The sequence below is a fragment of the Anomaloglossus baeobatrachus genome, chromosome 8 (genome assembly GCF_048569485.1).
Source record: "Anomaloglossus baeobatrachus isolate aAnoBae1 chromosome 8, aAnoBae1.hap1, whole genome shotgun sequence".
NCBI classification, from domain to species: Eukaryota; Metazoa; Chordata; class Amphibia; order Anura; family Aromobatidae; genus Anomaloglossus; species Anomaloglossus baeobatrachus.
The window spans coordinates 121,336,776-121,364,657 of NC_134360.1; the positions used below are offsets into that span (position 1 = coordinate 121,336,776).

General features: G+C 50.7%; 1 protein-coding gene across 2 annotated transcripts in view; it reads right to left on the minus strand.

The window, feature by feature from the left end:
• Positions 1–27,882, minus strand: part of LOC142249952 (small ribosomal subunit protein uS2) — a 132,337-nt gene that overhangs the window by 62,947 nt on the left and 41,508 nt on the right. For both annotated transcript variants that reach the window (XM_075321975.1, XM_075321976.1), the window contains exon 5: positions 2,647–2,775. In XM_075321975.1, the coding sequence (XP_075178090.1) occupies positions 2,647–2,775 (129 nt within the window). The remainder of the gene's footprint in view (positions 1–2,646; positions 2,776–27,882) is intronic.

The following is a 27,882-nucleotide window of genomic DNA, read 5'->3' on the forward strand; positions in this document are numbered from 1 at the left end:
AATGGTGTGAAATGCAGTTAAGAATTGCTAATAAGCCCTTGTGCCCTGTACATTGTGCCAGCCCGTGCTTCTGGAAACCTGCACCCAATAAGTTAAGCCGGCTCTCCTCACTACAACAATGCCAAACATGTGTCAACTGTTTAAGTACATTGTGAAGGAGGGGGCGGAGTCTTGGCCCATTTGGATTTTGGAGTACAGATTTTGCCAATTTCTTTGATTTGGGGGGGCGTGGGAGCGGCAATAGCTTTTTCCAGAGCCTTTGTGCTACTAACATGAAAGCCTCTTGCATTTCCATTAACAGATGATTAACCAGATTGGGGACACTGATGGATTGAAAATCTTCTGTACCCAAAAATTGCCAAATATTGAACTCAACCCACAAAACACACGGGTATCCTGTACCTGTACTCTACGCCGATCACTTACATCAGGGTTTCCATGTACATCTCTGAAATACATGATTTAGGTCAGTGTTTCTCAACTCCAGTTCTCAAGAGCCACCAACAGATCATGTTTTTAAGTTTTCCTCAACATTAGAAAGGGAATAATTCCATCACCTGTGCAACATTAAGGAAATCCTAGAAACCTGATTGAGGAAAACCTGAAAACATGATCTGTTGGTGGGTCTTGAGGACTGGAGTTGAGAAACACTGATTTAGTTGAAACCTCTGAAGGATCCATTTACCAACAAGTGATTAGATGCCTTTATTCCTTGGGTCAGTATAATTACAGCAATCCCAGATTGATGCAGTATTTTTTTTTAGGTTTGGCTACTATTACTTAAAATAAAAAACAAAGTTACTCACAAACTTTTTTGCAGTCATTGCACTGGTTGCCTATCAGTTACAGAATCCAATATAAACTTATAAACTTATCACTCTCACTCACAAAGCTCTCCACGGTTCCGCACCGCCCTACATCTCCTCCCTCATCTCCATCTGTCCAGTGCCCTCCGCTCTGCTAATGACTTAAGAGTGACATCCTCAACAATTCAAACCTCCCACTCCCGTCTTCAAGATTTCTCACGAGCTGCGCCTATGCTCTGGAACACACTACCAAGAACAATCCAATTAATTCCCAACATCCACACCTTTAAGCGGGCCCTAAAAACGCATTTCTTTAGACTAGCCTATCACCTCACTGCCCTGATCTAATCTAGCCCCTTTCTGCCCTTCAAAAAATTTACTTCCAGTTCTTATCCCCTGTACCTGTATAAATTCTCACCGACTGGTTCCTGCAGCTGGTTTTGAATACTTTATTAAAAATCGATGGCTGGACCATATATGACAAACTTTTCTCCCCCCCATTCACCTTTTGTGTCTCCCCTATTTACTCATAGAATGTAAGCTTACGAGCAGGGCCCTCACTCCTCCTGGTATCTTAATTTTGTGTTGTCTCATTGTCAGTACATGTCCCTTCTTAATTGTAAAGTGCTGTGGAATATGTTGGCGCTATAGAAATATAACTTATTAGGTTTTTATTTTACTGCTTACAGTCATGTGAGGCATTTTTTTTGCAGGAAGAGTTTGAATTGGTAGTCTTGTGGGCCACAACATTTTTTGACCACTTTCTATTCCACTTTCTGTGGCTGAATCAAGAAACAGCAATTCAGGATCTTTTTTTCCCCACTGTTTAGTGTTTTAAAAATGGCAAGACAGCTTTAGTCTTTAGGTCAGAAGGATTACAGCAATACCACATTTATTGGGTTTCTTATGTCTTTCTTGCAGCTCACACACAAAGTTCTCATTGCTGTAGTCTGTGGGCTAAAGCTTTATTTTTGCTGATAAGCAGGTATGCAACTTTCTTTGCGGGACAATATGACATCCACAGGTACCATTTTTATTAATGACTTTTGGATTGCTTTTTATTCCACTGTCAGCTGTATGATGAAGAGTTTTAGCTACTTTTTTAGGGCTTGTATTGACAGTATCATAATCTGGTTGATACGGACATTGTGACTGTACTTACTCAGATCACAGCTGCACTGAATGAGTAATCATTGCAGAACGGTGCAGTCAGAAGCTTCATTGATCATGCTGCAGGCATGATCTGAGGCTTCCCATAGTCAGGTGACCTGGAGAAACTTTGACCACTCAGGTCGTCATGACTGATTGTTACAGCATTTAGGGGGTTAAACGGCCAAGGACTACAAGGGGATTCCTTGCTGTGAGAACTGGGGCTCAACTACCGGTAAAGCCAGGTCCAAAGCAGCGATTGCCCCAGGCATATCACCTGTGCCCCTGCGATCGCTAGGATATACCTATAAGTCTAGGTTGGGAACTACCTCCTTTTATTACTAAATTATATAGTTTGTGAAATATGCACACATATATACTGCTTTGTGAATTTGCAGCATTAATAGGCTTTGGTAGGAATCTCTTACATTTGTTTCTCATGATGCTGTGTTTACACTGACTAAACTATCAGGGACAAGAACACCCGCGTCTGCAATCAACATGCAATATTTTAATTCTTATGTAATATTTGAAGATTTTTATTATCCTCAAATATGCAGTTCCTAACTTTATTTTGCATAGTAACTAAGTGCAGAGAGGAATAGAAATTGTTAACTGTAAAAGGTGTTCATGTCTTACGACATACAACTGAACAAAACTAAAAATTTCAACTTTCATATTAAATACAAACCTCTTCCGGATCACGGTAGAAATAAAGATCAGGCATGACCTCCCATGGGTGCTCACGGGATATTGTGCCTCTCATACGAAGAACTTCACGGGCCAACATCCACCACATGAGGCCAACTGAATGAGCCCCCTAAAAACAGAAAAATTAAATATTCAGACTACAAATTGCTAATTGCCCATAGAAGAAGAGGACTTTAACTTTAGTGCCACCCACTGGAAGTAGCAATTCCAAAAATAATCAACCTTTTAGTGAGCCTTGCTATATGACTTAGCATGAAAGCCATAAGTCATATGGAAAGGCTCGTTAAAGGGTCGATATTGACTTAGGATTGCTACTTTCAGTAGGCAGCACTAGAGCTCAAAGCCACTTTAATTTCCTAAAGAAGCATTGCATGGCTCATAAGCCTCACTCAGATTTGTTTTGGATGCTGCAGTTTTACATCCAAGATAACTAATAATAAGATTATGATTATCATATACGAGGAGCTGCTGATAAGTCTTTGGCTTACCCAGAAAGCAACGAGATAGGATGATAAAACTTTACATGTTTTCCACATACTCCACTGATTAAAACACTTACATCGGTATTCCAAGCTCTGTAAGCCTAGCAAAAAGGAGGATTTCGGTTGTGCCTCAAACCTGGCATCTGTAGCAGCCATGGCATCAGAAATTGTGTTAAATCTGGTACCCTTGAGGTGTTTCTTCAGGTTTGAAAACAGATGATAGTCAGAGGGAGCTAGATCTGGTGAATAAGGTGGGTGGTCAACCAGCTGGAAGCCCAGCTCTGCCAGTTTCACTGTGGTTGCTTGTGCAGTGTCAGCGGAGGCATTGTCTTGCAGGAACAAGATTTTTGGACAGCTTGCTGTACCTTTTGGCTTTCAGAGCTGCCTACAATTGGTTTAAAAGTTCAATGCAATACCTTGCATTGGATGGTGGAACCCTTTTGAAGGTAGTCCACTAGCAGCACTCCCTCCTTATCCCATAACATAGATGCAATCACCTTAGTGGCAGATTTTTGCACCCTGAACTTCTCTGGACGAGGAGAATCACTGTGCCTCCACTCTTGACTGCTCCTTGTTTTCAGGGTCATACAAATAAATCCAGGTCTCCTCCATAGTGACCAGGCGATCCAGGAAGTTCTTGTTATTCCTGAAACACTGACAAACAGACCAGGAAGTTTTCACGCGCATGCTTCTCGGATCTGTTGTCAAACATTTGGGGACCCACTTTTCAGATAGCTTCCTTATGTCCAAAAGTTCATGATAATGACAAACACATTCACAGAAATATCCATGTCTGCTATTGCTTTAGCTGAAATTTGTCGATTCTCCAGTATGAGGTTGTGCACAGCATCGAAGATCTCCGGAACAACCCCTCAGTTGTGCAGGACGTTCCTCATCATTGGTGCTGAAGTGGCCAGTTTTAAATTTGGCAACCCAGTTCTTAACTGTGGAATATGAAGGGCATTGATCCCCCAATGTCTGCGACATATCACCATGAATATCCTTTGTGGACTTTCCTTGCAGAAACAAGAATTGTATCACTCCTCTGCTCTCAGTGGCAGTGAATAAGCACATTAGACTCTGCCATTTTGTTTTCCCACGTGCGTAGAACTCTGTTGCCATAAGCAAACAAAATTTTGAAGACATATGTTAGACACACAGCTTTCATGTGAACTAAGATTCGTTACCATAGAAACAAAAAAAAAAAATCACAAAGCTAAAGACTTGTCAGCAGCCCCTCATATTTCAAAAGTGCAGTCCTGCAGGTTCAAGGCCTCATTGACAGGTCTACATTTAAAAACACAGTATGTGAGAATGTAGCAACAAAGTCAGTGCTACATCCGTGTATTTGGTTTTTACCATCAGTGTTTTTCAGATAGCTTAATAGTGATAAATTACAAAGCTTATCCCATACTATGTAATGTTAAATACTGACAGCACACTGATGCCATTTATGTGTTTTCCATACATCCAAATATTTGTATTGGCCCTTTTCCATAATGTGAACAGCATGATGAGGAGGATTGTTTAAATACTAGTTCTAATTCAACCCTGAAATTTATTGGGCGATTCATGGATTGGATCAAACACCTGTTGTGAATTTTGCCATTAAAGGGAACCTATCAGGTGCAATATGCAGCCAGCACCACGAGCAGTTCTGGGTGCTTATTGCCAATCCCTGCCTAACCGTCCCTGTATACAGTAGCAGATAAAAGATCTTTAGAAACCCTTTTTCTTAAGATCCCTTTATCTTATACTAGCATGGCAGCACGCCCACAGGGGTTATACTAACATGCTATTCAATGTAGCATCACCAGCGATGATGCTCGTACCTGTGTTCACTGTGACCGCTCTTCTGAATGCCCGCCACTTCCGGTCATGCGCAGTAGACCTTTCTGAAGCTGGGACATGTACACCCGGCTTCATACTGCACATGACTGGAAGTGTGCAAACTGAACAAAAAAGGCTTTATATTTGCCCACATAACATGACATCTCCAAATCAGAATTGATCGGAAAAAACACTGGTATCAAGGTATAAAAAGCATATGTGGTTATTAAATATCAAACAAGGTGCAAGGAGATGGAATATACATGTACTACATAGGACAAAAGCGACAGATCAGTGTGAAAGAGCTCCACACATCAGTGCAGCCATATAGAGCTCAGGTATGTTATTGCCAGCAAGGGGGGGGGGGGGGAAGAAAGGGGAATTAGATTTTTCACACCCTGTGTGAATATTGAACATTTGGGTTTGTGCACACATTCTTTCTGATTAATCCATGGGCAGCATAAATCAGCCTACTTTCACATTTGGTCTGGCATTTGAGAAAATAAAAGCTAGATCAAGCCAGGGGATAACCGACAAACTAGTTTGCAACGCTATAAGACAGGTCTCTACCATAGATAAAATATTCGATATAGGAAGAAATCCAGCGCAGTCCTCAAGGTGTAGATTAAAAATAATCGACATTTATTTGTGAAATCCAATAAAAAACAAAATTGTGCAAAGCGGTCAGCAGGAAATACAGGGGATACAGGTAATCAGGACCCCATAGAACTACGCGTTTCGACAGTCTTACTCATGTTCAAATGAGGAGAGAATGTCGGTTTCCTAAATGGTGTAGCACACACCCTCCGTAATTGCATACACATGTGGATTACCTACATGGGTTCCATATACATAGTAAATGGCTGCAATGCGGTTTTATAGATAAAGACAAAGAATGTGAATTAACAGAGAAAGTGATTTAAAATAGTGTTAAAATCACATGATTCTAGACATATGTCTATGTATTCTATGCATGCATTGGCTGTATATGATGTATTAATACCCTATATATATATATCATTTATAAATTTTGAAATATAATCACAATATCTATAATACAGTCATTAATGTAGAAACAGATTGTAAAATCCTATAAGTGCACGCATGATCTGATACTTATTCATATGCTAAATATATATAGCGGTTGTTTATCTGTAATGGAGGGTTTTACTTATATTTGTTGTGATGTTAAAAAAAGTTTATTATCAAAAAGCAATATGTCTAGGTAGGTGGCTTTCTTATTTCTTAATATGCACTTTAGTTTTAACCAATTTTATACGGTTATTTTTTATTTTTTATTATAAATATAGACAAATTTACAATGAAGGGAATTTTGTTACTTACCGTAAATTCCTTTTCTTCTAGCTCCTATTGGGAGACCCAGACGATTGGGTGTATAGCACTGCCTCCGGAGGCCACACAAAGCAATTACACTAAAAAGTGTAAGGCCCCTCCCCTTCTGGCTATACACCCCCAGTGGGATCACTGGCTCACCAGTTTTAGTGCAAAAGCAAGAAGGAGGAAAGCCAATAACTGGTTTAAACAAATTCACTCCGAAGTAACGTCGGAGAACTGAAAACCGTTCAACATGAACAACATGTGTACCCGAAAAACAACCAAAAATCCCGAAGGACAACAGGGCGGGTGCTGGGTCTCCCAATAGGAGCTAGAAGAAAAGGAATTTACGGTAAGTAACAAAATTCCCTTCTTCTTCGGCGCTCCATTGGGAGACCCAGACGATTGGGACGTCCAAAAGCTGTCCCTGGGTGGGTAAAGAATACCTCATGTTAGAGCTGCAAGACAGCCCTCCCCTATAGGGAGGCAACTGCCGCCTGCAGGACTCTTCTACCTAGGCTGGCGTCCGCCGAAGCATAGGTATGCACCTGATAATGTTTGGTGAAAGTGTGCAGACTCGACCAGGTAGCTGCCTGGCACACCTGTTGAGCCGTAGCCTGGTGTCGCAATGCCCAGGACGCACCCACGGCTCTGGTAGAATGGGCCTTCAGCCCTGATGGAACCGGAAGCCCAGCAGAACGGTAGGCTTCAAGAATTGGTTCTTTGATCCATCGAGCCAGGGTGGCCTTAGAAGCCTGCGACCCTTTGCGCTTACCAGCGACAAGGACAAAGAGTGCATCCGAACGGCGCAAGGGCGCCGTGCGGGAAATGTAGATTCTGAGTGCTCTCACCAGATCTAACAAATGTAAATTCTTCTCATACCGATGAACTGCATGAGGACAAAACGAAGGCAAAGAGATATCCTGATTAAGATGAAAAGAGGATACCACCTTCGGGAGAAACTCCTGAATGGGGCGCAGCACTACCTTGTCCTGGTGGAAGACCAGGAAGGGAGCCTTGGATGATAGCGCTGCCAGCTCAGACACTCTCCGAAGAGATGTGATCGCTACCAGAAAAGCCACTTTCTGTGATAGTCTAGAAAGTGAAACCTCCCTCAGAGGCTCGAAGGGCGGCTTCTGGAGGGCAACTAGTACCCTGTTCAGATCCCATGGATCTAACGGCCGCTTGTACGGGGGTACGATATGGCAAACCCCCTGTAGGAACGTGCGCACCTTAGGAAGGCGTGCCAAACGCCTCTGAAAAAAGACGGATAGCGCCGAGACCTGACCTTTAAGGGAGCCGAGCGACAAACCTTTTTCTAACCCAGATTGCAGGAAAGAAAGAAAGGTAGGCAATGCAAATGGCCAGGGAGACACTCCCTGAGCAGAGCACCAGGATAAGAATATCCTCCACGTTCTGTGGTAGATCTTAGCGGACGTGGGCTTCCTAGCCTGTCTCATGGTGGCAACGACCCCTTGGGATAATCCTGAAGACGCTAGGATCCAGGACTCAATGGCCACACAGTCAGGTTCAGGGCCGCAGAATTCCGATGGAAAAACGGCCCTTGGGACAGTAAGTCTGGTCGGTCTGGTAGTGCCCACGGTTGGCCGACCGTGAGCTGCCACAGATCCGGATACCACGCCCTCCTCGGCCAGTCTGGGGCGACGAGTATGACGCGGCTGCAATCGGATCTGATCTTGCGTAGCACCCTGGGCAAGAGTGCCAGCGGTGGAAACACATAAGGGAGCCGGAACTGCGACCAATCTTGCACTAGGGCGTCTGCCGCCAGCGCTCTTTGATCGCGAGACCGTGCCATGAAGGTTGGGACCTTGTTGTTGTGCCGGGACGCCATGAGGTCGACGTCCGGCCTTCCCCATCGGCGACAGATTTCCTGAAACACGTCTGGGTGAAGGGACCATTCCCCTGCGTCCATGCCCTGGCGACTGAGGAAGTCTGCTTCCCAGTTTTCTACGCCGGGGATGTGAACTGCGGATATGGTGGAGGCCGTGGCTTCCACCCACATCAGAATCCGCCGGACTTCCTGGAAGGCTTGCCGACTGCGTGTCCCCCCTTGGTGGTTGATGTATGCCACCGCTGTGGAGTTGTCCGATTGAATTCGGATCTGCCTTCCTTCCAGCCACTGCTGGAAGGCTAGTAGGGCAAGATACACTGCTCTGATTTCCAGAACATTGATCTGAAGGGTGGACTCCTGCTGAGTCCACGTACCCTGAGCCCTGTGGTGGAGAAAAACTGCTCCCCACCCTGACAGACTCGCGTCTGTCGTGACCACCGCCCAAGACGGTGGTAGGAAGGATCTTCCCTGTGATAATGAGGTGGGAAGAAGCCACCACTGCAGAGAGTCCTTGGCCGTCTGGGAAAGGGAGACTTTCCTGTCCAGGGATTTTGACTTCCCGTCCCATTGGCGGAGAATGTCCCATTGAAGCGGGCGCAGATGAAACTGCGCAAACGGAACCGCCTCCATTGCCGCCACCATCTTCCCGAGGAAGTGCATGAGGCGTCTTAAGGAGTGCGACTGACTTTGAAGGAGAGCCTGCACCCCAGTCTGTAGAGACCGCTGCTTGTCCAGCGGAAGCTTCACTATCGCTGAGAGAGTATGAAACTCCATGCCAAGATACGTTAGTGATTGGGTCGGTGACAGATTTGACTTTGAGAAGTTGATGATCCACCCGAACGTCTGGAGAGTCTCCAGTGCAACAGTCAAGCTGAGTTGGCATGCCTCTTGAGAGGGTGCCTTGACCAGTAGATCGTCCAAGTAAGGGATCACAGAGTGTCCCTGAGAGTGCAAGACTGCTACCACTGCCGCCATGATCTTGGTGAACACCCGTGGGGCTGTCGCCAGACCAAATGGCAGAGCTACGAACTGAAGATGGTCGTCTCCTATCACGAAGCGTAGAAAGCGTTGGTGCTCTGTAGCAATCGGCACGTGGAGATAAGCATCCTTGATGTCTATTGATGCTAGGAAATCTCCTTGAGACATTGAGGCAATGACTGAGCGGAGGGATTCCATCCGGAACCGCCTGGCGTTCACATGCTTGTTGAGCAGTTTTAGGTCCAGAACAGGACGGAATGAGCCGTCCTTTTTTGGCACCACAAAGAGATTGGAGTAAAAACCTTGACCTCGTTCCTGAAGAGGAACAGGGACCACCACTCCTTCTGCTCTTAGAGAATTCACCGCCTGCAGAAGGGCATCTGCTCGGTCGGGATGTGGGGAAGTTCTGAAGAACCGAGGCGGAGGACGAGAACTGAACTCTATCCTGTACCCGTGAGACAAAATGTCTGTTACCCACCGGTCTTTGACCTGTGGCAGCCAAATGTCGCAAAAGCGGGAGAGCCTGCCACCGACCGAGGATGCGGAGGGAGGCGGCCGAAAGTCATGAGGCAGCCGCCTTGGAAGCGGTACCTCCGGTTGCTTTCTTGGGGCGTGAGTGAGCCCGCCAGGAATCAGAGCTCCTTTGCTCTTTCTGAGTCCCTTTGGACGAGGAGAATTGGGGCTTGCCCGAGCCTCGAAAGGAACGAAACTTTGACTGCCACTTCCTCTGTGGAGGTTTGCTTGATCTGGGCTGGGGTAAGGAGGAGTCCTTACCTTTGGACTGTTTAATGATTTCCGCCAATTGCTCACCAAACAGTCTGTCTCCAGATAATGGCAAGCTGGTTATACATTTTTTAGAAGCAGAATCTGCTTTCCATTCCTTTAACCACAAGGCTCTGCGCAAAACTACAGAGTTGGCGGATGCCATTGAGGTACGGCTCGTAGAGTCCAGTACCGCATTGATAGCGTAGGTCGCAAACGCAGACATTTGCGTAGTTAGGGACGCCACTTGCGGCACTGCTGGACGTATGAGAGAGTCCACCTGTGCCAGACCAGCTGAAATAGCTTGGAGCGCCCACACGGCCGCGAATGCTGGAGCAAACGACGCGCCGATAGCTTCATAGACAGATTTCAACCAAAGGTCCATCTGTCTGTCATTGGCATCTTTAAGTGAAGCCCCATCCTCCACTGCAACTATGGATCTAGCTGCAAGCCTGGATATTGGAGGGTCCACTTTTGGACACAGGGTCCAGCGTTTGACCACGTCAGGGGGAAAAGGATAACGTGTATCCTTAAGGCGTTTAGAAAAACGCTTGTCCGGAAAAGTATTGTGTTTCTGGATGGATTCTCTGAAGTCAGAGTGGTCCAGAAAAGTACTCAATTTACGCTTGGGATACAGGAAATGGAATTTCTCCTGCTGTGCAGCTGCCTCCTCTGCAGAAGGGGCTGGGGGAGAAATATCCAACAGCCTATTGATGGCCGCTATAAGGTCATTTACCATGGCATCACCATCTGGCGTATCCAAATTGAGTGCGGCGTCAGGACAAGACTCCTGATCACCCACCTCTGAGCCATCATATAGAGACCCTTCTCGCTGAGACCCTGATCCGCGTGATGACGTGGAGGGTCTCTCCCAGCGAGCTCGCTTAGGCGGACTGGGACTGTCATCGGAGTCAGAGCCCTCAGCCTGTGATGCCTGGGACCCCCTTGAATTACGGATTAATTCCAGCTGAGGGGGGCCGGGGAACATAGACACAGCGGTGTCCATGGTCTGAGCAACTGGCCTGGACTGCAAGGTCTCCAGGATTTTTGTCATAGTCACAGACATTTTATCAGCAAAGACTGCAAATTCTGTCCCCGTCACCGGGGTAGGGTTCACAGGCGTCTCTGCCTGGGCTACCACCACAATAGGCTCTGGCTGACGAAGTGCCACTGGGACTGAACATTGCACACAATGAGAGTCGTTGGAGCCTGCTGGTAGATTAGCCCCACATGCTGTACAAGCAGTGTATACAGCCCGTGCCTTGGCACCCTTGCGTTTTGCGGATGACATGCTGTTGTCTCCTCAAAGCAATATAGGGTGCACAGCCAAGAAGCGACCTTACAGTGCAGTATATAAATATATCTGGTACTTTACACAAATATAACACTGTGGTACTAGTGGGGCCGCACGTATGTGCTGCTTACCGCCCGCTTAGCGCGGGTGTGTGGTCGCCAGAAAACCCTACCTGGGTCCCCCAGAGCCTGCGTCCGTTCTCCAGCCAGACTGCATGTGTATAATGGCTGCCGGCGTCCTGGGGAGCTGCAAGCCTGGGGGCGGGCCTAGGGCGTGCACAGAGAAAAAGCGCGAAGCCTGTGTCCTACTGTGCTCAGTGAGAGGGCTGGAGCATGTAAATCGTGCTCCAGCCCTCGGCGCTGCCGATTGAACAACGTCTCTCCCCTACCCTGATTGACAGGGTGGGGGGCGTTAACGAAGCGGAGCTAGGCCGCAGAAAACCGGGGACTAAAGTTAGAAGCGCCGCCGCCGTAAAAGCGCGGTCGGCGCGTCCCCGGCGCACTACAAGTCGCAGCTGCGCCGCCGCTCCAGGGGCGGTCGGCGCGGCGATCCACACACATAAAGTCCCCCAGTAATCTGCGGGGACTACAAGCCCAGCGCACAGCAGTCCCCGGCGCACTAGCACACCCAGCAAGCCTGGGGTGTGCGTGGCCTGCCATACGGGGACACAGAGTACCTGAAAGTTGCAGGGCCTTGTCCCTGAACGGCACTCCCGCTCCACATCCAGCAGGTTCTATGGGTCTGTGGATGGAGCCCGGCCTCAGGGCTTGGTGGCCGGTAAGATCCCACTTCCTCAGAGCCCCTCAGGGGGATGGGGAAGGAAAACAGCATGTGGGCTCCAGCCTCCGTACCCGCAATGGGTACCTCAACCTTACAAACCACAAGTGGGGTAAGAAGGGAGCATGCTGGGGGCCCCATATGGGCCCTCTTTTCTTCCATCCGATATAGTCAGCAGCTACTGCTGACTAAACAGTGGAGCTATGCGTGGATGTCTGACCTCCTTCGCACAAAGCAGAAAACTGGTGAGCCAGTGATCCCACTGGGGGTGTATAGCCAGAAGGGGAGGGGCCTTACACTTTTTAGTGTAATTGCTTTGTGTGGCCTCCGGAGGCAGTGCTATACACCCAATCGTCTGGGTCTCCCAATGGAGCGCCGAAGAAATCTCATTTATACATGAATTTAGGTTCGTATTTGTATAAAATTATTTTAAAGTCTGCCTCATAAACTACACTATAGGATTTATACAAAATCCAATATGATCAGGTCCAAAACATTACCATAGATTCATCAATTTTTTTTGGGGGGGGGGTCAATAATAGTACAATATGATCTATATTGCAAGATTGTTACAATGGTTCAACATATACCACTAATATTGGTTATAGAGACATGCAGGCGCATGGAAAAAAAAAAAAAAAAAAAAATCACAATCAATCATTAGCAACAACTCATATCATGAGAACCAAGAGGAACAGAGTCTTTAAATTCACTAAGTAACGAGCCCATACAAGCAAAATTATGTAAATATTAAATATTTTATTGTATTAAAGTGCTGTTGGGTACAAAAATATATATAAATACATATGGACCAAGGGAGCGGTGCTGAAGGGGAAAGAACCCCACGTGTCCCAGAGATGAAAGAGGAAGATTCCTCAGCAAAGATCTTTAGAGGGTTTATGAGGGGTGGCTCTTAGCTAAGAGTAAGGCTGCAGCACAAATAGTGGGAACGAATATACAAACTGTACAAGTATTTCCCCAGATACAAGCAGCACAACTCACCTCCTCAAGTCTATTCAGATCACTGCACCACCGGGGTAACCACGTGGGGACCAGCGTCTCAACACGTGTTTCGCGTTTAGCTTCGTCAGGAGACGGGTAAAAAAGTGTGCAAGAACTGACCTTAAATAGGCACCCGGAATACATCAAAGCCACCCACCCTGAGCGCGTCACGGGAAGCCCTGAAGCCCGGAGATCCGCCCAGGTTCAGCGTCCATAGGAGGGGCCGGACGGAAGAAAACTTCCTGTGACGTCAACATTGTTCAGCACCGCTCCCTTGGTCCATATGTATTTATATATATTTTTGTACCCAACAGCACTTTAATACAATAAAATATTTAATATTTACATAATTTTGCTTGTATGGGCTCGTTACTTAGTGAATTTAATATTGGTTATAGTCTAGTTTAATTGTTTTATATCCATGTGTAGATCCATAAATCCACATGGATCATAAAAAGAATTTTGTTACTTACCGTAAATTCTTTTTCCTATAGTTCCGTATTGGGAGACCCAGACCATGGGTGTTTAGCTTCTGCCTCCGGACACACAAAGTACTACACTAAAAAGTGTAGCTCCTCCCCCTGAGCTTATACACCCCCTGGTAGCCAGCCCTAGCCAGTTTAGTGCAAAAGCTGAAGGAGAATAGCCACCCACAAGTATAACCGAGTAAGAACCGGAACAACCGGAGACTCTGTCCACGACAACAGCCGGTGATAACACACGGAACAAGAAAATTGCCAACAGGCAACAGGGAGGGAGCTGGGTCTCCCAATACGGAACTATAAGAAAAAGAATTTACGGTAAGTAACAAAATTCTTTTATCGTTCCTTTGGGAGACCCAGACCATGGGACGTTCCAAAGCTGTCCCTGGGTGGGAATAAACAGAAAAAACTAAGAAGTAGGCGGAGCCTAACTTCACAAATGGGCGACAGCCGCCTGAAGGATGAGTCTGCCCAAGCTCGCATCTGCCAAAGCATGAGCATGCACTTGGTAGTGCTTTGAAAAGGTATGCAGGCTAGTCCAAGTGGCAGCCTGACAGACTTGTTGAGCCGTAGCCTGGTGCCTAAAAGCCCAAGAGGCACCGACAGCTCTGGTCGAGTGTGCTTTGATCCCCGGCGGGGGAGGCTCCTGAGTACTCTGGTAGGCGTCCGAAATGGTCGATCTAATCCAACGGGCCAAGGTCAGCTTAGAAGCACAGAGACCCTTGCGCCGCCCTGTGGTTAGCACAAAAAGAGAGGTGCACCGCCTAAGCGCCGCAGTGCGAGACACATAGATCCGGAGAGCACGCACCAGATCTAGAGTAAGCAGCGCTTTCTCAAAGCGATGAACAGGGGCCTGACAGAAGGAAGGCAAGGAAATATCCTGGTTAAGGTGGAAGGGAGAGACCACCTTAGGAAGAAAGTCCGGGGTCGGACGGAGAACTACCTTATCTTGGTGAAAAACCAAAAAAGGTGACTCCGAGGAGCGCGCAGCCAAATCAGAGACTCTCCTGAGAGAAGTTATGGCAACTAGAAAGGCCACCTTTTGAGAAAGACGATACAAAGAAACCTCCCTAAGGGGCTCGAAAGGGGGTTTCTGCAATACCGTGAGGACCAAGTTAAGGTCCCAGGGATCCAAGGGCCGCCGATAAGGCGGAATGATGTGAGACGCACCTTGCATGAAGGTGCGGACCTGAGCCAGCCGGTCGAGACGCCGCTGGAACAGCACTGATAGAGCTGAGACTTGTGCCTTGAGAGAGTGAAGGACAGTCCTAGCTGCAGACCGGACTGTAAAAAAGACAGAAGGGTCGGCAACGAGAATGGCTGGAAGAGCGACACCAGGACAGGAAAATTTTCCAAGTCCTGTGATAGATCTTGACGGAGGAAGACTTACGGGCCCGAGTCATAGTGGAGATGACTTCAGGAGGAATACCAGATGCCATCAAAATCCAGGACTCAAGAGCCACGCCGTCAATTTGAGTGCCGCAGAATTCGGGTGGAAAAACTGACCTTGCGAGAGCAGGTCTGGACGGTCCGGAAGATGCCACGGCATCTCCACGGACAGTTGGAGCAGGTCCGGATACCAAGCTCGCCTGGGCCAGTCCGGTGCAATGAGGATGACTCGACGGCCCTACATTCTGATCTTGCGCAGGACTCTGGGCAAGAGCTAGAGGGGGAAACACGTAGGACAGACGAAACTGGGACCAGTCTTGAACCAGAGCGTCCGCAGCGAAGGCCTGAGGATCGTGGGAGCGAGCCACGTAAACCGGAACCTTGTTGTTGTGACGGGATGCCATTAGGTCCACGTCCGGAGTGCCCTACTTGCGGCAGATTGACTGAAACACTGCCGGGTGCAGGGACCACTCGGCACAGTCCACGGATTGACGGCTGAGATAATCTGCCTCCCAGTTTTCTGCGCCAGGGATGTGGACTGCGGATATGGTGGACTTTGAGTCCTCCGCCCATTGAAGGATGCGTTGAACCTCCAACATTGCCAGGCGGCTGCGTGTCCCGCCTTGGTGATTGATGTAGGCAACCGCTGTCGCGTTGTCTGACTGGACTCGAATGTGCCTGCCCGCCAACAGGTGGTGAAAGGCTAGGAGAGCTAGAAGCACAGCTCTGGTTTCCAGCACATTGATTGAAAGGGCTGACTCGGACGGAGTCCAAGTGCCCTGTGGTGGAGATGTACCGCTCCCCAGCCGGATAGGCTGGCATCCGTGGTAAGAATCACCCAGGACGGAGTCAGGAAGGAGCGCCCTTGGGACAGGGAGAGGGGTCGAAGCCACCACTGAAGAGAGCTCCTGGTCTGTGGCGACAGAGCCACTAACCTCTGTAAGGAGGAAGGCCGCTTGTCCCAACAGCGGAGAATGTCCAGCTGCAGAGGACGCAGATGGAACTGGGCAAAGGGAACCACCTCCATGGAGGCCACCATTTGACCCAGCACCTGCATCAGACGCCTGAGGGTATAACGGCGGGGCCTCAGCAGAGAGCACACCACCAACTGGAGTGACAGCTGTTTGTCTAAGGGCAACTTCACAAGTGCCGGCAAAGTTTCGAACTGCATCCCTAGGTACGTGAGACTCTGGGTCGGAGTCAGAGTGGATTTGGGAAGATTGACAATCCACCCGAATTGGGCTAGGGTGGCGAGAGTGAGCGAAACACTCCGCTGACAGTCTGCGCTGGCTGTACCCTTGACCAGAAGGTCGTCCAGATAAGGAAGCACTGCTAACCCCTGGAGGTGCAGGACCGCAATCACTGCCGCCATGACCTTGGTGAATACCCGAGGGGCCGTGGCTAACCCGAAGGGGAGAGCCACGAATTGGAAATTATCCTCTATCGCAAAACGTAACCAACGCTGATGTGACACTGCGATTGGCACATGTAGATAGGCATCTCTGATGTCGATGGACGCCAGGAACTCCCCTTGGGTCATAGAGGCAATGACTGATCGCAGAGACTCCATGCGAAAATGCCGCACCCGGACATGCTTGTTGAGAAGCTTGAGATCCAGGATGGGCCGGAAGGTACCTTCCTTTTTTGGAACTAGGAAGAGATTTGAGTAAAAACCTCTGAACCGTTCCTGAGCGGGAACTGGGACAATCACTCCGTTTGCCTGCAAGAAGGCGGCGGCCTTGGAGCAGGGGGGAGTTGAGAGAAAAAATCTGTTTGGAGGGCTGGAAGAGAATTCTATCCTGTAGCCGTGAGATATGATGTCTCACTCACTGATCGGAGACTTGCTTTAACCAAGCGTCGCCAAAGTGGGAGAGCCTGCCACCGACTAAGGACGTGGCTGGAGCGGGCCGAGAGTCATGAGGAAGCTGCCCAAGTGGCAGAACCTCCTGCGGTCTTCTGCGGACGCGCTTTTGGGCGCCAGTTGGATTTCTGATCCTTGGCTGAGTTAGCGGACGAGGCGGAAGGCTTAGAGGATGACCAGTTGGAGGAACGAAAGGAACGAAACCTCGATTGATTCCTACCCTGGGCGGGTTTCCTGGTCTTTGTGGCATGGAAGTACTCTTCCCGCCAGTAGCTTCTTTAATGATTTCATCCAGCTGTTCACCAAACAGCCGTGAACCAGCAAAAGGGAGCCCAGCAAGAAACTTCTTGGAAGAAGCATCTGCCTTCCACTCTCGAAGCCACAAAATCCTGCGGATAACAAGAGAATTAGCTGAAGCCACCGCAGTGCGGTGAGCAGCCTCTAGCATGGCAGACCTGGCATAGGATGAAAAAGCTGAAGCCTGAGCAGTTAAGGTAACCATCTCAGGCATAGATTCCTTGGTGAGGGAATGCATCTCCTCTAGAGAAGCAGAGATGGCTTTGAGAGCCCACACTGCTGCAAAAGTCGGGGAAAACGCGGCCCCACAGCTTCATACACAGATTTGTCCAGAAGGTCAATCTGACAGTCAGTGGAATCCTTAAGTGAGGTGCCGTCAGCCACCGACACAACGGTCCGGGCTGAGAGCCTAGACACCGGAGGGTCTACCTTTGGGGAGTGAGACCACTCCTTGACCACCTCAGGTGGAAATGGAAACCGGTCATCAGAACCACGCTTTGGAAAGCGTTTGTCAGGGCAGGCCCTGGGTTTGGTCACAGCGGACTGAAAACTGGAGTGGTTAAAGAACACTCTTCACACTCTTAGGCGAGGTAAACTGATGTTTTTCTGCCAAAGAGTTGCTCCTCTTACACTGGCGGATTGAGATCCAGCACAGAATTAATAGAAGCAATCAAGTCACTAAGCTCTGAGTCACCCTCGAGATCGATGGGGTACATAGCCTCCGAGCCCCCAGTGAGGGCATCCTCCTCATCTTGAGAGTCAGCTCTTGAGACAGAGCCGTGGGATGGGGAGGGGGAGGAAACCCTGCGCCTTCTCTTAGAAGGACGGGGTCTGGGATCAGATGATGAATCCTCCGTGAGCTCTGATGGACGGAGGTCAGAGGATAGGAGTCCTGTCAAGAGTATTAGAGGCACCCTGTGAGGGAGGCTGATGCATATTCATCAAAGTCCTGGACAAAAGCCCCATGGACTCAGCAAATGACTGGGATATGGACCTATTAAAGGATTCTACCCAGGCCGGGGGTTCAATCACAGGTGCAGCAGCAGCCTGAGAAACCACTGGGGGTGAGACTCCAGGCTGTGGCACCGCCAAGTTAGAGCAGACATCACAATGTGGATAGGTGCTTGGCTCAGGCAGCAGGAGCTTACATGCAGTGCATGCAGAATAAAGCTTTGGAGCCTTGCTCCTTGTGTGAGACATGCTGCTGGAGTGGGGGCTTTGCAGAGAATGAACCCCAGGGAGAATATACAGAGGTCCACAACCGGAGACCGGCTGTGGCTTACCAGACCGCTGAGCGCAGTGTTGTGTGCCCTCCAGATCCCGAAGCCCGGTCCCCCAGTCGCAGCACCTCAGCAGAGATGCAGAATGCAGGATGTCCCAGAGCAGAGTGAACTCTGCCTGAGAAGAGGGCGTTCCTATAAAAGAGCGGGAACTGGAGGGCTATAGAGACCTGCAGGGAAGGAGGGACGCCCCAGCAGTGGGGAGTGTCCCTCCCCTGTGTAGAACGGCCGCCGGGAGGAGCCGAACCTGTCCCTCTGCATGAGTGACATGCGAGGGCAGGAAAATGAAACTAGGCCTCCGGCGAAGCCAGGGCCTAAATTTAAGCGGCGAGGCCGACAAGCAGGCACCATCGGCGCGGTTCTCAGGCAAAAGCTAGAGAACCCGCCGGAAAAGTTATCACATACAGCATACTCTCCCCTTACAAGAACGAACCAGGACCCCCAACATAAACGTCTCAGGTACTTAGCTGCTGAGACGCAGGGCCATGTCCCTGGGGATGAGTGCTCCGGTCCAACAGAATCCTCAAGGGGCTGTGGATGGAGACCGGACTCCTGCCAGGCATGGAGACCGTGCTGGCTCCCACTTCAAGCCAGAGCTCAGAAGGGATGGTGAAGGAGCGCGGCATGTAAGGCTGCAGCCTTGTAAATCAACCTTAACAACACCGCTGACACAGTGGGGTGAGAAGGGACATGCCGGGAGTCCAGACATGGACCCGCTTTTCTTCAAACTCTTTCCAAAAGTCAAACAAATCAGAGAATGCATGTGTGGATGTATGCCTCCTGACACAAAGCAATAAACTGGCTAGGACTGGCTACCAGGGGGTGTATAAGCTCAGAGGGAGAAGCTACACTTATAAGTAGTACTTTGTGTGTCCTCCGGAGGCAGAAGCTAAACACCCATGGTCTGGGTCTCCCAAAGGAACGATAAAGAAAAAATGTATACAAGACATAAGTTTAATATCTGTCCCCTATTTTAGTTCAATCTATTATGATCTTATCCAAAACATTACCTGAAATTCATCAATTTTTTGAGGGGGTCAATAGTAGTACAGTATGATCTATATTGCAAGATTGTTACAATGATTCAACATATACCACTAATATTGATTATAGTGTAATTCATTTAAATATTTTATATCCATGTGTAGATCAAAAAGTCCACACGGATCCTAAAGAAAAATTGTTATTATCATTTAGCAATAGATCTTAGATCCTATAAACATGTACAATTGCAATTTCTATCCGTTTAAATAAAGTATCTGTTTTGTCAAATGAATATATACAACATCTTCAAAGGAGAGCGCATCGGGGGGGGGGGGGGGGGGGGGGGTCTCCAGGCTTCATATATTAATAGTGCAAAATGAGATCCTGGCGGTTGTTCATACCATATGGTGTTCTAGTCTCAAGGGTGAGGATCCAGTATATTTCTCTATTAAGGAGTTTCCTCCTATAATCTCCCCGAGCAGGTTTATATACTTTTTCTATACCCAGGAATTTGAAGCCATGGAGATCGCCCCCGTGCACTGTCTGAAAGTGTCTAGACGCAGCTGAGACAGAAACAGCCTGGGGATTAATCGCATCTGAAAGATGCAGTCTTATTCTGGTGTTAAGAGGTCCTGTTGTACATCCTTGTGAGGTAAATCCTGGGATATGAAGAGGAATTATGACTAGAAGTCATAATTGCTCTCATCACTCCCTGGCAGTGCCCCCCCCTCCCTTCTTGTTCTCAAATGTCCAGCATCTGTGAAGGTGTCACATCCCACTTACACCTCCAACAGCCATCTCCTCTGATATGGAGATGAGATGATGTGAGGACAATGGACCCAGGATGACTCCCTGCCGTCACCCTGTAACAAGAGTTGTATCTCATTAGCAAGGCTTGGAAGTAGCCAGACAGAACGACTCCAGTAAAAAATGGTTCATATCTCGCAAGCCATATCTCCGATAAATATGGCAACCATAAAAATGGTGTTTGCGCAGGCGGACGATGCTGGCACACCTTTTTTATGGAAGGGGGAGCTTGGGAAATGCCCCAGGCGTGATATCAGCCAATGGGGAACTGGCAGACAGGTCATGAGTCCCCTCGTTCTGTAGCTAAATTCATAACTGTCACAATGAGAGCATTGGCGTCCGCCTACGACGCTCCCAGGCCAAGTTATGGCCATATTCCATGTTGTGGATTTTGTCCATAACTCCAGCCAGGGGTGGAGCAGTGCTCCCTGTGAGGTCACGAAGGTAGGAGGGGACCTGGATCTGCCCAGGTTGATAACCCTACTTCGGCCATTTTCCAGTGTTCTTCTGCTCGGGGGCCTGGTTGGGAAAGACCTGTGAGGGAGTTCCTGGAAACCTGGTCTACAGCGCCCCCCTGTGGCCAGACGCAACAAGGTAACTGCTGGAACTGTGTATGCCTGTTTGTAACCCATGCTTTGATTGTAACTGTACTCTGACATATGTATATTCTGTAGATTCCCTATTGTATATATTGTAGTTTCTAGTGTGCTTTAGGCTGATTAAATTATATAATTAATCTTGGGCTGTTCTGTTATCTCGATCTTGAATCCCACGTCTGTGTGTTCGGCTAATAGTTACCGTAAATCGGTTGGTGGCAGCGAATTGTGCCAAGGATTATTGTGGGGAGGCCAGTGAGATTCGGGGAGATTTTATATATTCCGCCCGCGGAGGTCGGGGGAATATATACCTTACTCTCACCGGGGACCCTTCAATAATCGGCATAAGTAGTATAGCGGCCTCCTTGCTTATTGTCGGGCAATTCCATAATTGGCCTGACTATAAGAGGGGCGCTAGAGAGCGCGTCACGTGCTCTGTCTGTCGGTCGGGAGGTATAAAGGAGGGGTGACACCCACTTGTTACCCCCCGATTGTGACGTACTGGTAGCCAGCGCGGGGGATTTCTGAGTGACCCCCCCGGTGGTTTGTGACATATTGGTGGCATAGCGGTGGGATCGAGATAATAGTGTGTGTGAGTGTGAGACCCATACTCCCAGACACTAAAGACTGCCTGCAGCAGCTGTGGCTGCTGGGGTCTTCAGACTAGCTCAACACTAGAGTGTCAGAGTGCAGATACTGTAAGGTGTGTGGAGGCATCAGGTGTCAGTTCTGTGTCAGTGACCAAAAGTCTGCAAGAATGGCTGATGGCACCAGGAGCAGAGCCATGCAACTGGCCAATGCTAAGGCAGGAGCCGAAGAGAGGGAGGACGGTGCTGTGGACAGCAATGAGGAGGTTGCCCACGAGTCCTCCAGGAGCTCGACGCCAGAAAACCGTTCTGCCGAGGACATTGCGCAACCTGGCACTGCTGGACAAGATGAGGAGGAGCTCACCCAAGGTTCCTCAACGAGCCAGATGCCAGCCCTCCGCTCTGAAAGGGACAGTGAATCGCCTAGCTCTGCAGCGTGCCGCAGATCACCACGTGCCATTCCACCGAGCCTGGGAGGCTCGGATAGCCTTCTTCAAATGGCTATGGCCCTTCTCCAGGCTGGAGACCAGAAGGGCTACAAGGAACTCCTGGCAGAGCGCAGGGCAGAGCGGCACGCAGAGCGTGAGGCTGCGGAGCGAGAGCGGCAGGCAGCGCGTGAAGAGCGAGAGCGACAGGCAGACCGTGACTACCAGCTGCAGCTAGCTCAGCTCCGGCCCTCATCAGCCACATGTGACCTTCGAGACACCAAACTTCCAAAGGTCCGTGTTGAGGACTTCCCCGTGCTGGAGAAGGATGGAGACTTGGACTCTTTCTTGACTGCTTTTGAACGGACTTGCTTGCAGCACCATCTGAACAAGGACCAGTGGGCCAAATACCTGACCCCCCGTTTAAGGGGTAAGGCCCTGGATATCCTTGGGGACTTGCCTGCTGAGGCAGATCAGGGCTACGACACCATCAAGCGGGCCCTGATCCAACAGTACAACCTCACCCCGGAGTCCTACCGCAAGAAGTTCCGGAGCCTACAGAAGGGACCAAAGGACTCCTGGGCTGACCACAGGCGGGCACTTGCCCGAGCTGCCGACCACTGGACCCAAGGCCTGCAGCTTTCCACCGGACCGGAGATCCTGGACTTGTTCATCACGGAGCAACTCTTGTGGAACTGCCCTGAGGATCTCCGCCAGTTCATCCGAGACCAGAAGCCAAAGGGGTCCACGGCTACAGCTGCCCTTGCCGATGACTACACCAACAACCGGGCCCCTGAGGCCAGGAGAGCGGCCACCAGCAGCACCTGGAGAGGGGGTAAGATGAATTCTGCGACTGCCCCACCTGCCCCTAGACTGCAGGGGGTGTCCCCCTCAACCCCCCTCTCCAGGCCCGTGGCAGAACCAAGACGGTGCCACCAGTGCAACCTACCTGGACACTTCAAGGCCATGTGCCCTCAGCGTCCCAAGGCCCCGGCTCCGTCCCCGTCCCAAGGGCCGCCCAAGGTGTATTGTGTGGGTGGGGGTGGTGGTAGGTCCCTGGACAGCTTCCAACCTGTCACCGTCGGCCAGTCTGTGACCATAGGACTGCGAGACAGCGCCTCGGAGGTGACTCTGGTGCGGCCTGAGATGGTGTCCCCCCAAGACTTGATCCCTGGAAAAACCCTCGCTGTCTCCGGGATTGGAGGCATTGACCCGGCGCTGCCTGTTGCTGACATTTATGTGGACTGGGGCGCAGGGCGAGGGGTGAGGGAGGTGGGGGTAACTGATCGGATCCCTGCAAACGTGCTACTTGGGACAGATTTGGGGCAAATAACCTCCCAGTTTGGCCCCGCCCCAAAGGCTGAACCTTCAGCCAGTGCTGACGTGCCTCCGGACAATGTTAATGTGTTATCTATCAATGATGTAAGGGAGGAGGGAGTGAACTCTGATATTTCTGCTTGCATAGACACCATAGACACACACTCAGCTGCAGCTGTGACAGGGGAGGGGGTCAGAGAAAGGTGTGACCATGCCTCTACAAGTAACCAGCCTGTGAGCTGGGATCTGTTGCCCTCTGCAGGGATAAGCAGAGAGCAGGGTGCTGCAGGGGGAGGACCAGTGTGTGGGGTGGGGGCTACCACAGCAAATGTGGGGTCCCCAGAGATTTCACAGCGGGGTTCTGTTGCTGCAGAGGGGGAACAGGCAGGTGAGATTGGGGCCGGTCCAGGAGCGGAAGTGCTCCCAGGTAAGATCTCGGTGCAGGGTTCCCCCACAACCGGGGTGTCAGGAAGCCAGGTAGGTCTGCCTGAACCGGCGACTTGGTCAGGAACGGAGGAGGAGCAGGCACGACCCACGGTCGCAGCGGCTGTGGCCGCTGTCACCCGCAGTGGGAGTGCTGGAAGCCAAGGGGCCTCCCGGAGGTCCGATAGCTCTTCCCCTTCTGACCAAGTGGCAGCCGAGTCAGGTGGAGGCCAGGACACAGGTCCCGGGGTACTGACCGAAGATGTGACAGTCTCGTCGATTCTGGCTACATCTGGTCAGGGGTTTCAGGCAGCGTTAGAAGCTGACGACAGCCTGAAAGCTCTAAAGGAGCAGGCGGCACAGCCTCCCTCGGACTCGGACCCGGAGCGAGTGGTCTGGGACCAAGGACGGCTGTACCGGGCCACGGTCCAGCAGGGTTCACCGGAGGCGTGGCCCAGGGACCGACAGTTGGTGGTACCCTATCCGTTCCGGACGGAGTTGTTGCGGATCGCACATGAGATTCCGATGGCCGGACACCTAGGGATCGCTAAGACCAAGGCCAGGTTAAACCAGCATTTCTACTGGCCAAAAATGGGGGCCGATGTGGCTGCCTACTGCCGTTCGTGTGAAACCTGTCAGAGAGTGGGGAAGGCGGGGCCACACCCCAAAGCCCCACTAGTATCTCTGCCAATCATCGATGAGCCTTTCAGGAGGGTGGCTGTGGATCTGGTCGGCCCGCTGGCCATCCCCAGCAGCTCCGGGAAACGCTTCATACTGACGGTAGTTGACTATGCCACCCGGTACCCAGAAGCAGTGGCCTTGTCGTCCATTCGGGCTGACAAGGTGGCCACCGCATTGCTGGAGATTTTCTCCCGAGTGGGTTTTCCCCAGGAAATGCTCACCGACCGGGGGACCCAATTCATGTCCCAGCTGATGGAGACCCTCTGTAAGCAAGTCCAGGTGCGACATCTGGTGGCCAGCCCGTACCATCCACAGACTAATGGCCTGTGCGAGCGGTTCAATGGCACCTTAAAGCAGATGCTTAAGATGTTGGTCGACTCCCATGGGCGTGACTGGGAGCGGTATCTCCCACACCTGTTATTTGCTTACCGGGAGGTTCCACAGGCCTCAACAGGATTCTCACCGTTTGAGCTCCTGTACGGGCGACGTGTGCGGGGCCCCCTGGCTCTGGTGAAAGAGGCTTGGGAAGGGGATTTGGCCACCCCTGGAGTGTCGGTCATCGAGTATGTCATGCGCTTCCGGGACAAAATGCAGGCCTTGACGCAACTGGTACACGACAATATGGCTCAAGCCCAGGCCGATCAGAAGCGTTGGTACGACCAGAACGCTTGTGAGAGGACCTACCAAGTGGGTCAAAAGGTGTGGGTACTGGTCCCCGTACCACAGGACAAGCTTCAGGCAGCCTGGGAAGGCCCATACCTCGTGTACCAGCAGCTCAACCCTGTAACGTACCTGGTCACCCTGGACCCCGCCCGTGGAAGGCGAAAGCCCTTCCATGTGAACATGATGAAGGCACATCATGAGCGGGAGGCATGTGCGCTCCCCGTGTGCAACCTGCCCGAGGAGGGAGAAGCGGAAACCCTCTTGGATATGCTAGCCCAGGTTAGGGTAGGCGGATCCATTGAGGATGTGGAGGTTGGCCACCAGCTCTTGGAGGACCAACGGTCCCAGCTGTGGGCCACCCTCCTCCCCTTCCGGGGGTTGTTTACCAACCAGCCCGGAAGGACTGACTTGGCTGTCCATCACGTGGACACTGGGGATCATCCCCCGATCCGGCGTTCAGCATATCGGGTCTCCCTGGAGGGGCAGCAACACATGCGCCAGGAGATTGACGAGATGCTGGAGCTGGGGGTGATCCAGGCATCCAACAGCGCTTGGGCCTCGCCTGTAGTCCTCGTCCCTAAGAAGGACCGAACCACTCGGTTCTGCGTGGACTACAGGGGGCTCAATGCTGTCACGGTCGCCGATGCGTACCCAATGCCACGCATCGATGACCTGCTCGATCAGTTGGCCGGGGCTCAGTACCTGACCATCATGGACCTGAGCCGGGGATATTGGCAGATCCCCCTGACTCGCAAGGCCAGGGAACGCTCTGCCTTTATTACCCCATTTGGACTGTACGAGTCCACGGTGATGCCATTCGGGATGAGGAATGCCCCTGCCACTTTCCAGCGGATGGTCAACACCCTGCTCAAGGGACTTGAAGGGTACGCGGCCGCGTACCTGGATGACATTGCCGTCTTCAGTCCCACCTGGGAGGACCACCTAGAGCATCTAGCACAGGTGCTCAGGCGGATCCACCGGGCAGGTTTGACCATCAAGCCGGGAAAGTGTCAGCTGGCCATGAGCGAGGTCCAGTACCTCGGTCACCGGGTAGGTGGGGGAACGCTGAAGCCCGAGCCTGAGAAAGTGGAGGCCATCGCATCCTGGCCCACCCCCAGGACCAAGAAGCAGGTGATGTCCTTCTTGGGGACCGCTGGGTACTATAGGAGGTTTGTTCCATGCTATAGTAGCCTGGCAAAGCCCTTGACGGACCTCACCAAGAAGAAGCTGCCCTCTGCAGTCGATTGGACAGTGGACTGCGAGACAGCCTTCCGGGCCCTAAAGGACGCCCTGTCCAGCCCGCCCGTGCTACAGGCAGCCGACTTCACGCGGCCGTTTGTAGTACAGACCGACGCCAGTGACTTCGGCCTCGGTGCGGTGCTCAGCCAGGTGGACTCTGCGAGCCAAGAGCACCCAGTCTTGTACCTGAGCAGGAAGCTGTTACCAAGGGAAGTGGCCTATTCTACAATGGAGAAGGAGTGCCTGGCCATAGTGTGGGCCCTGCAGCGTCTGCAACCCTATCTATACGGGCGCCACTTCATCGTGGAGACGGACCACAATCCCCTCAGCTGGTTGCACACCGTCTCTGGGACGAATGGGCGATTGTTGCGATGGAGCCTTGCGCTCCAGCAATACGACTTCACCATTCGCCACAAAAGGGGCCGTGACCACGGTAACGCAGACGGGCTGTCCCGACAAGGAGAGGTCGCGGACGGGCGCACGGGGGAACACCGGAGTGTGCTGCCCCCTAGCGCCCTCAAAAGGGGGGAGGTGTGAGGTAAATCCTTGGATATGAAGAGGAATTATGACTAGAAGTCATAATTGCTCTCATCACTCCCTGGCAGTGCCCCCCCCTCCCTTCTTGTTCTCAAATGTCCAGCATCTGTGAAGGTGTCACATCCCACTTACACCTCCAACAGCCATCTCCTCTGATATGGAGATGAGATGATGTGAGGACAATGGACCCAGGATGACTCCCTGCCGTCACCCTGTAACAAGAGTTGTATCTCATTAGCAAGGCTTGGAAGTAGCCAGACAGAACGACTCCAGTAAAAAATGGTTCATATCTCGCAAGCCATATCTCCGATAAATATGGCAACCATAAAAATGGTGTTTGCGCAGGCGGACGATGCTGGCACACCTTTTTTATGGAAGGGGGAGCTTGGGAAATGCCCCAGGCGTGATATCAGCCAATGGGGAACTGGCAGACAGGTCATGAGTCCCCTCGTTCTGTAGCTAAATTCATAACTGTCACAATGAGAGCATTGGCGTCCGCCTACGACGCTCCCAGGCCAAGTTATGGCCATATTCCATGTTGTGGATTTTGTCCATAACTCCAGCCAGGGGTGGAGCAGTGCTCCCTGTGAGGTCACGAAGGTAGGAGGGGACCTGGATCTGCCCAGGTTGATAACCCTACTTCGGCCATTTTCCAGTGTTCTTCTGCTCGGGGGCCTGGTTGGGAAAGACCTGTGAGGGAGTTCCTGGAAACCTGGTCTACAGCGCCCCCCTGTGGCCAGACGCAACAAGGTAACTGCTGGAACTGTGTATGCCTGTTTGTAACCCATGCTTTGATTGTAACTGTACTCTGACATATGTATATTCTGTAGATTCCCTATTGTATATATTGTAGTTTCTAGTGTGCTTTAGGCTGATTAAATTATATAATTAATCTTGGGCTGTTCTGTTATCTCGATCTTGAATCCCACGTCTGTGTGTTCGGCTAATAGTTACCGTAAATCGGTTGGTGGCAGCGAATTGTGCCAAGGATTATTGTGGGGAGGCCAGTGAGATTCGGGGAGATTTTATATATTCCGCCCGCGGAGGTCGGGGGAATATATACCTTACTCTCACCGGGGACCCTTCAATAATCGGCATAAGTAGTATAGCGGCCTCCTTGCTTATTGTCGGGCAATTCCATAATTGGCCTGACTATAAGAGGGGCGCTAGAGAGCGCGTCACGTGCTCTGTCTGTCGGTCGGGAGGTATAAAGGAGGGGTGACACCCACTTGTTACCCCCCGATTGTGACGTACTGGTAGCCAGCGCGGGGGATTTCTGAGTGACCCCCCCGGTGGTTTGTGACAATCCTGTATACTGAAGATTACAAGTAGTACA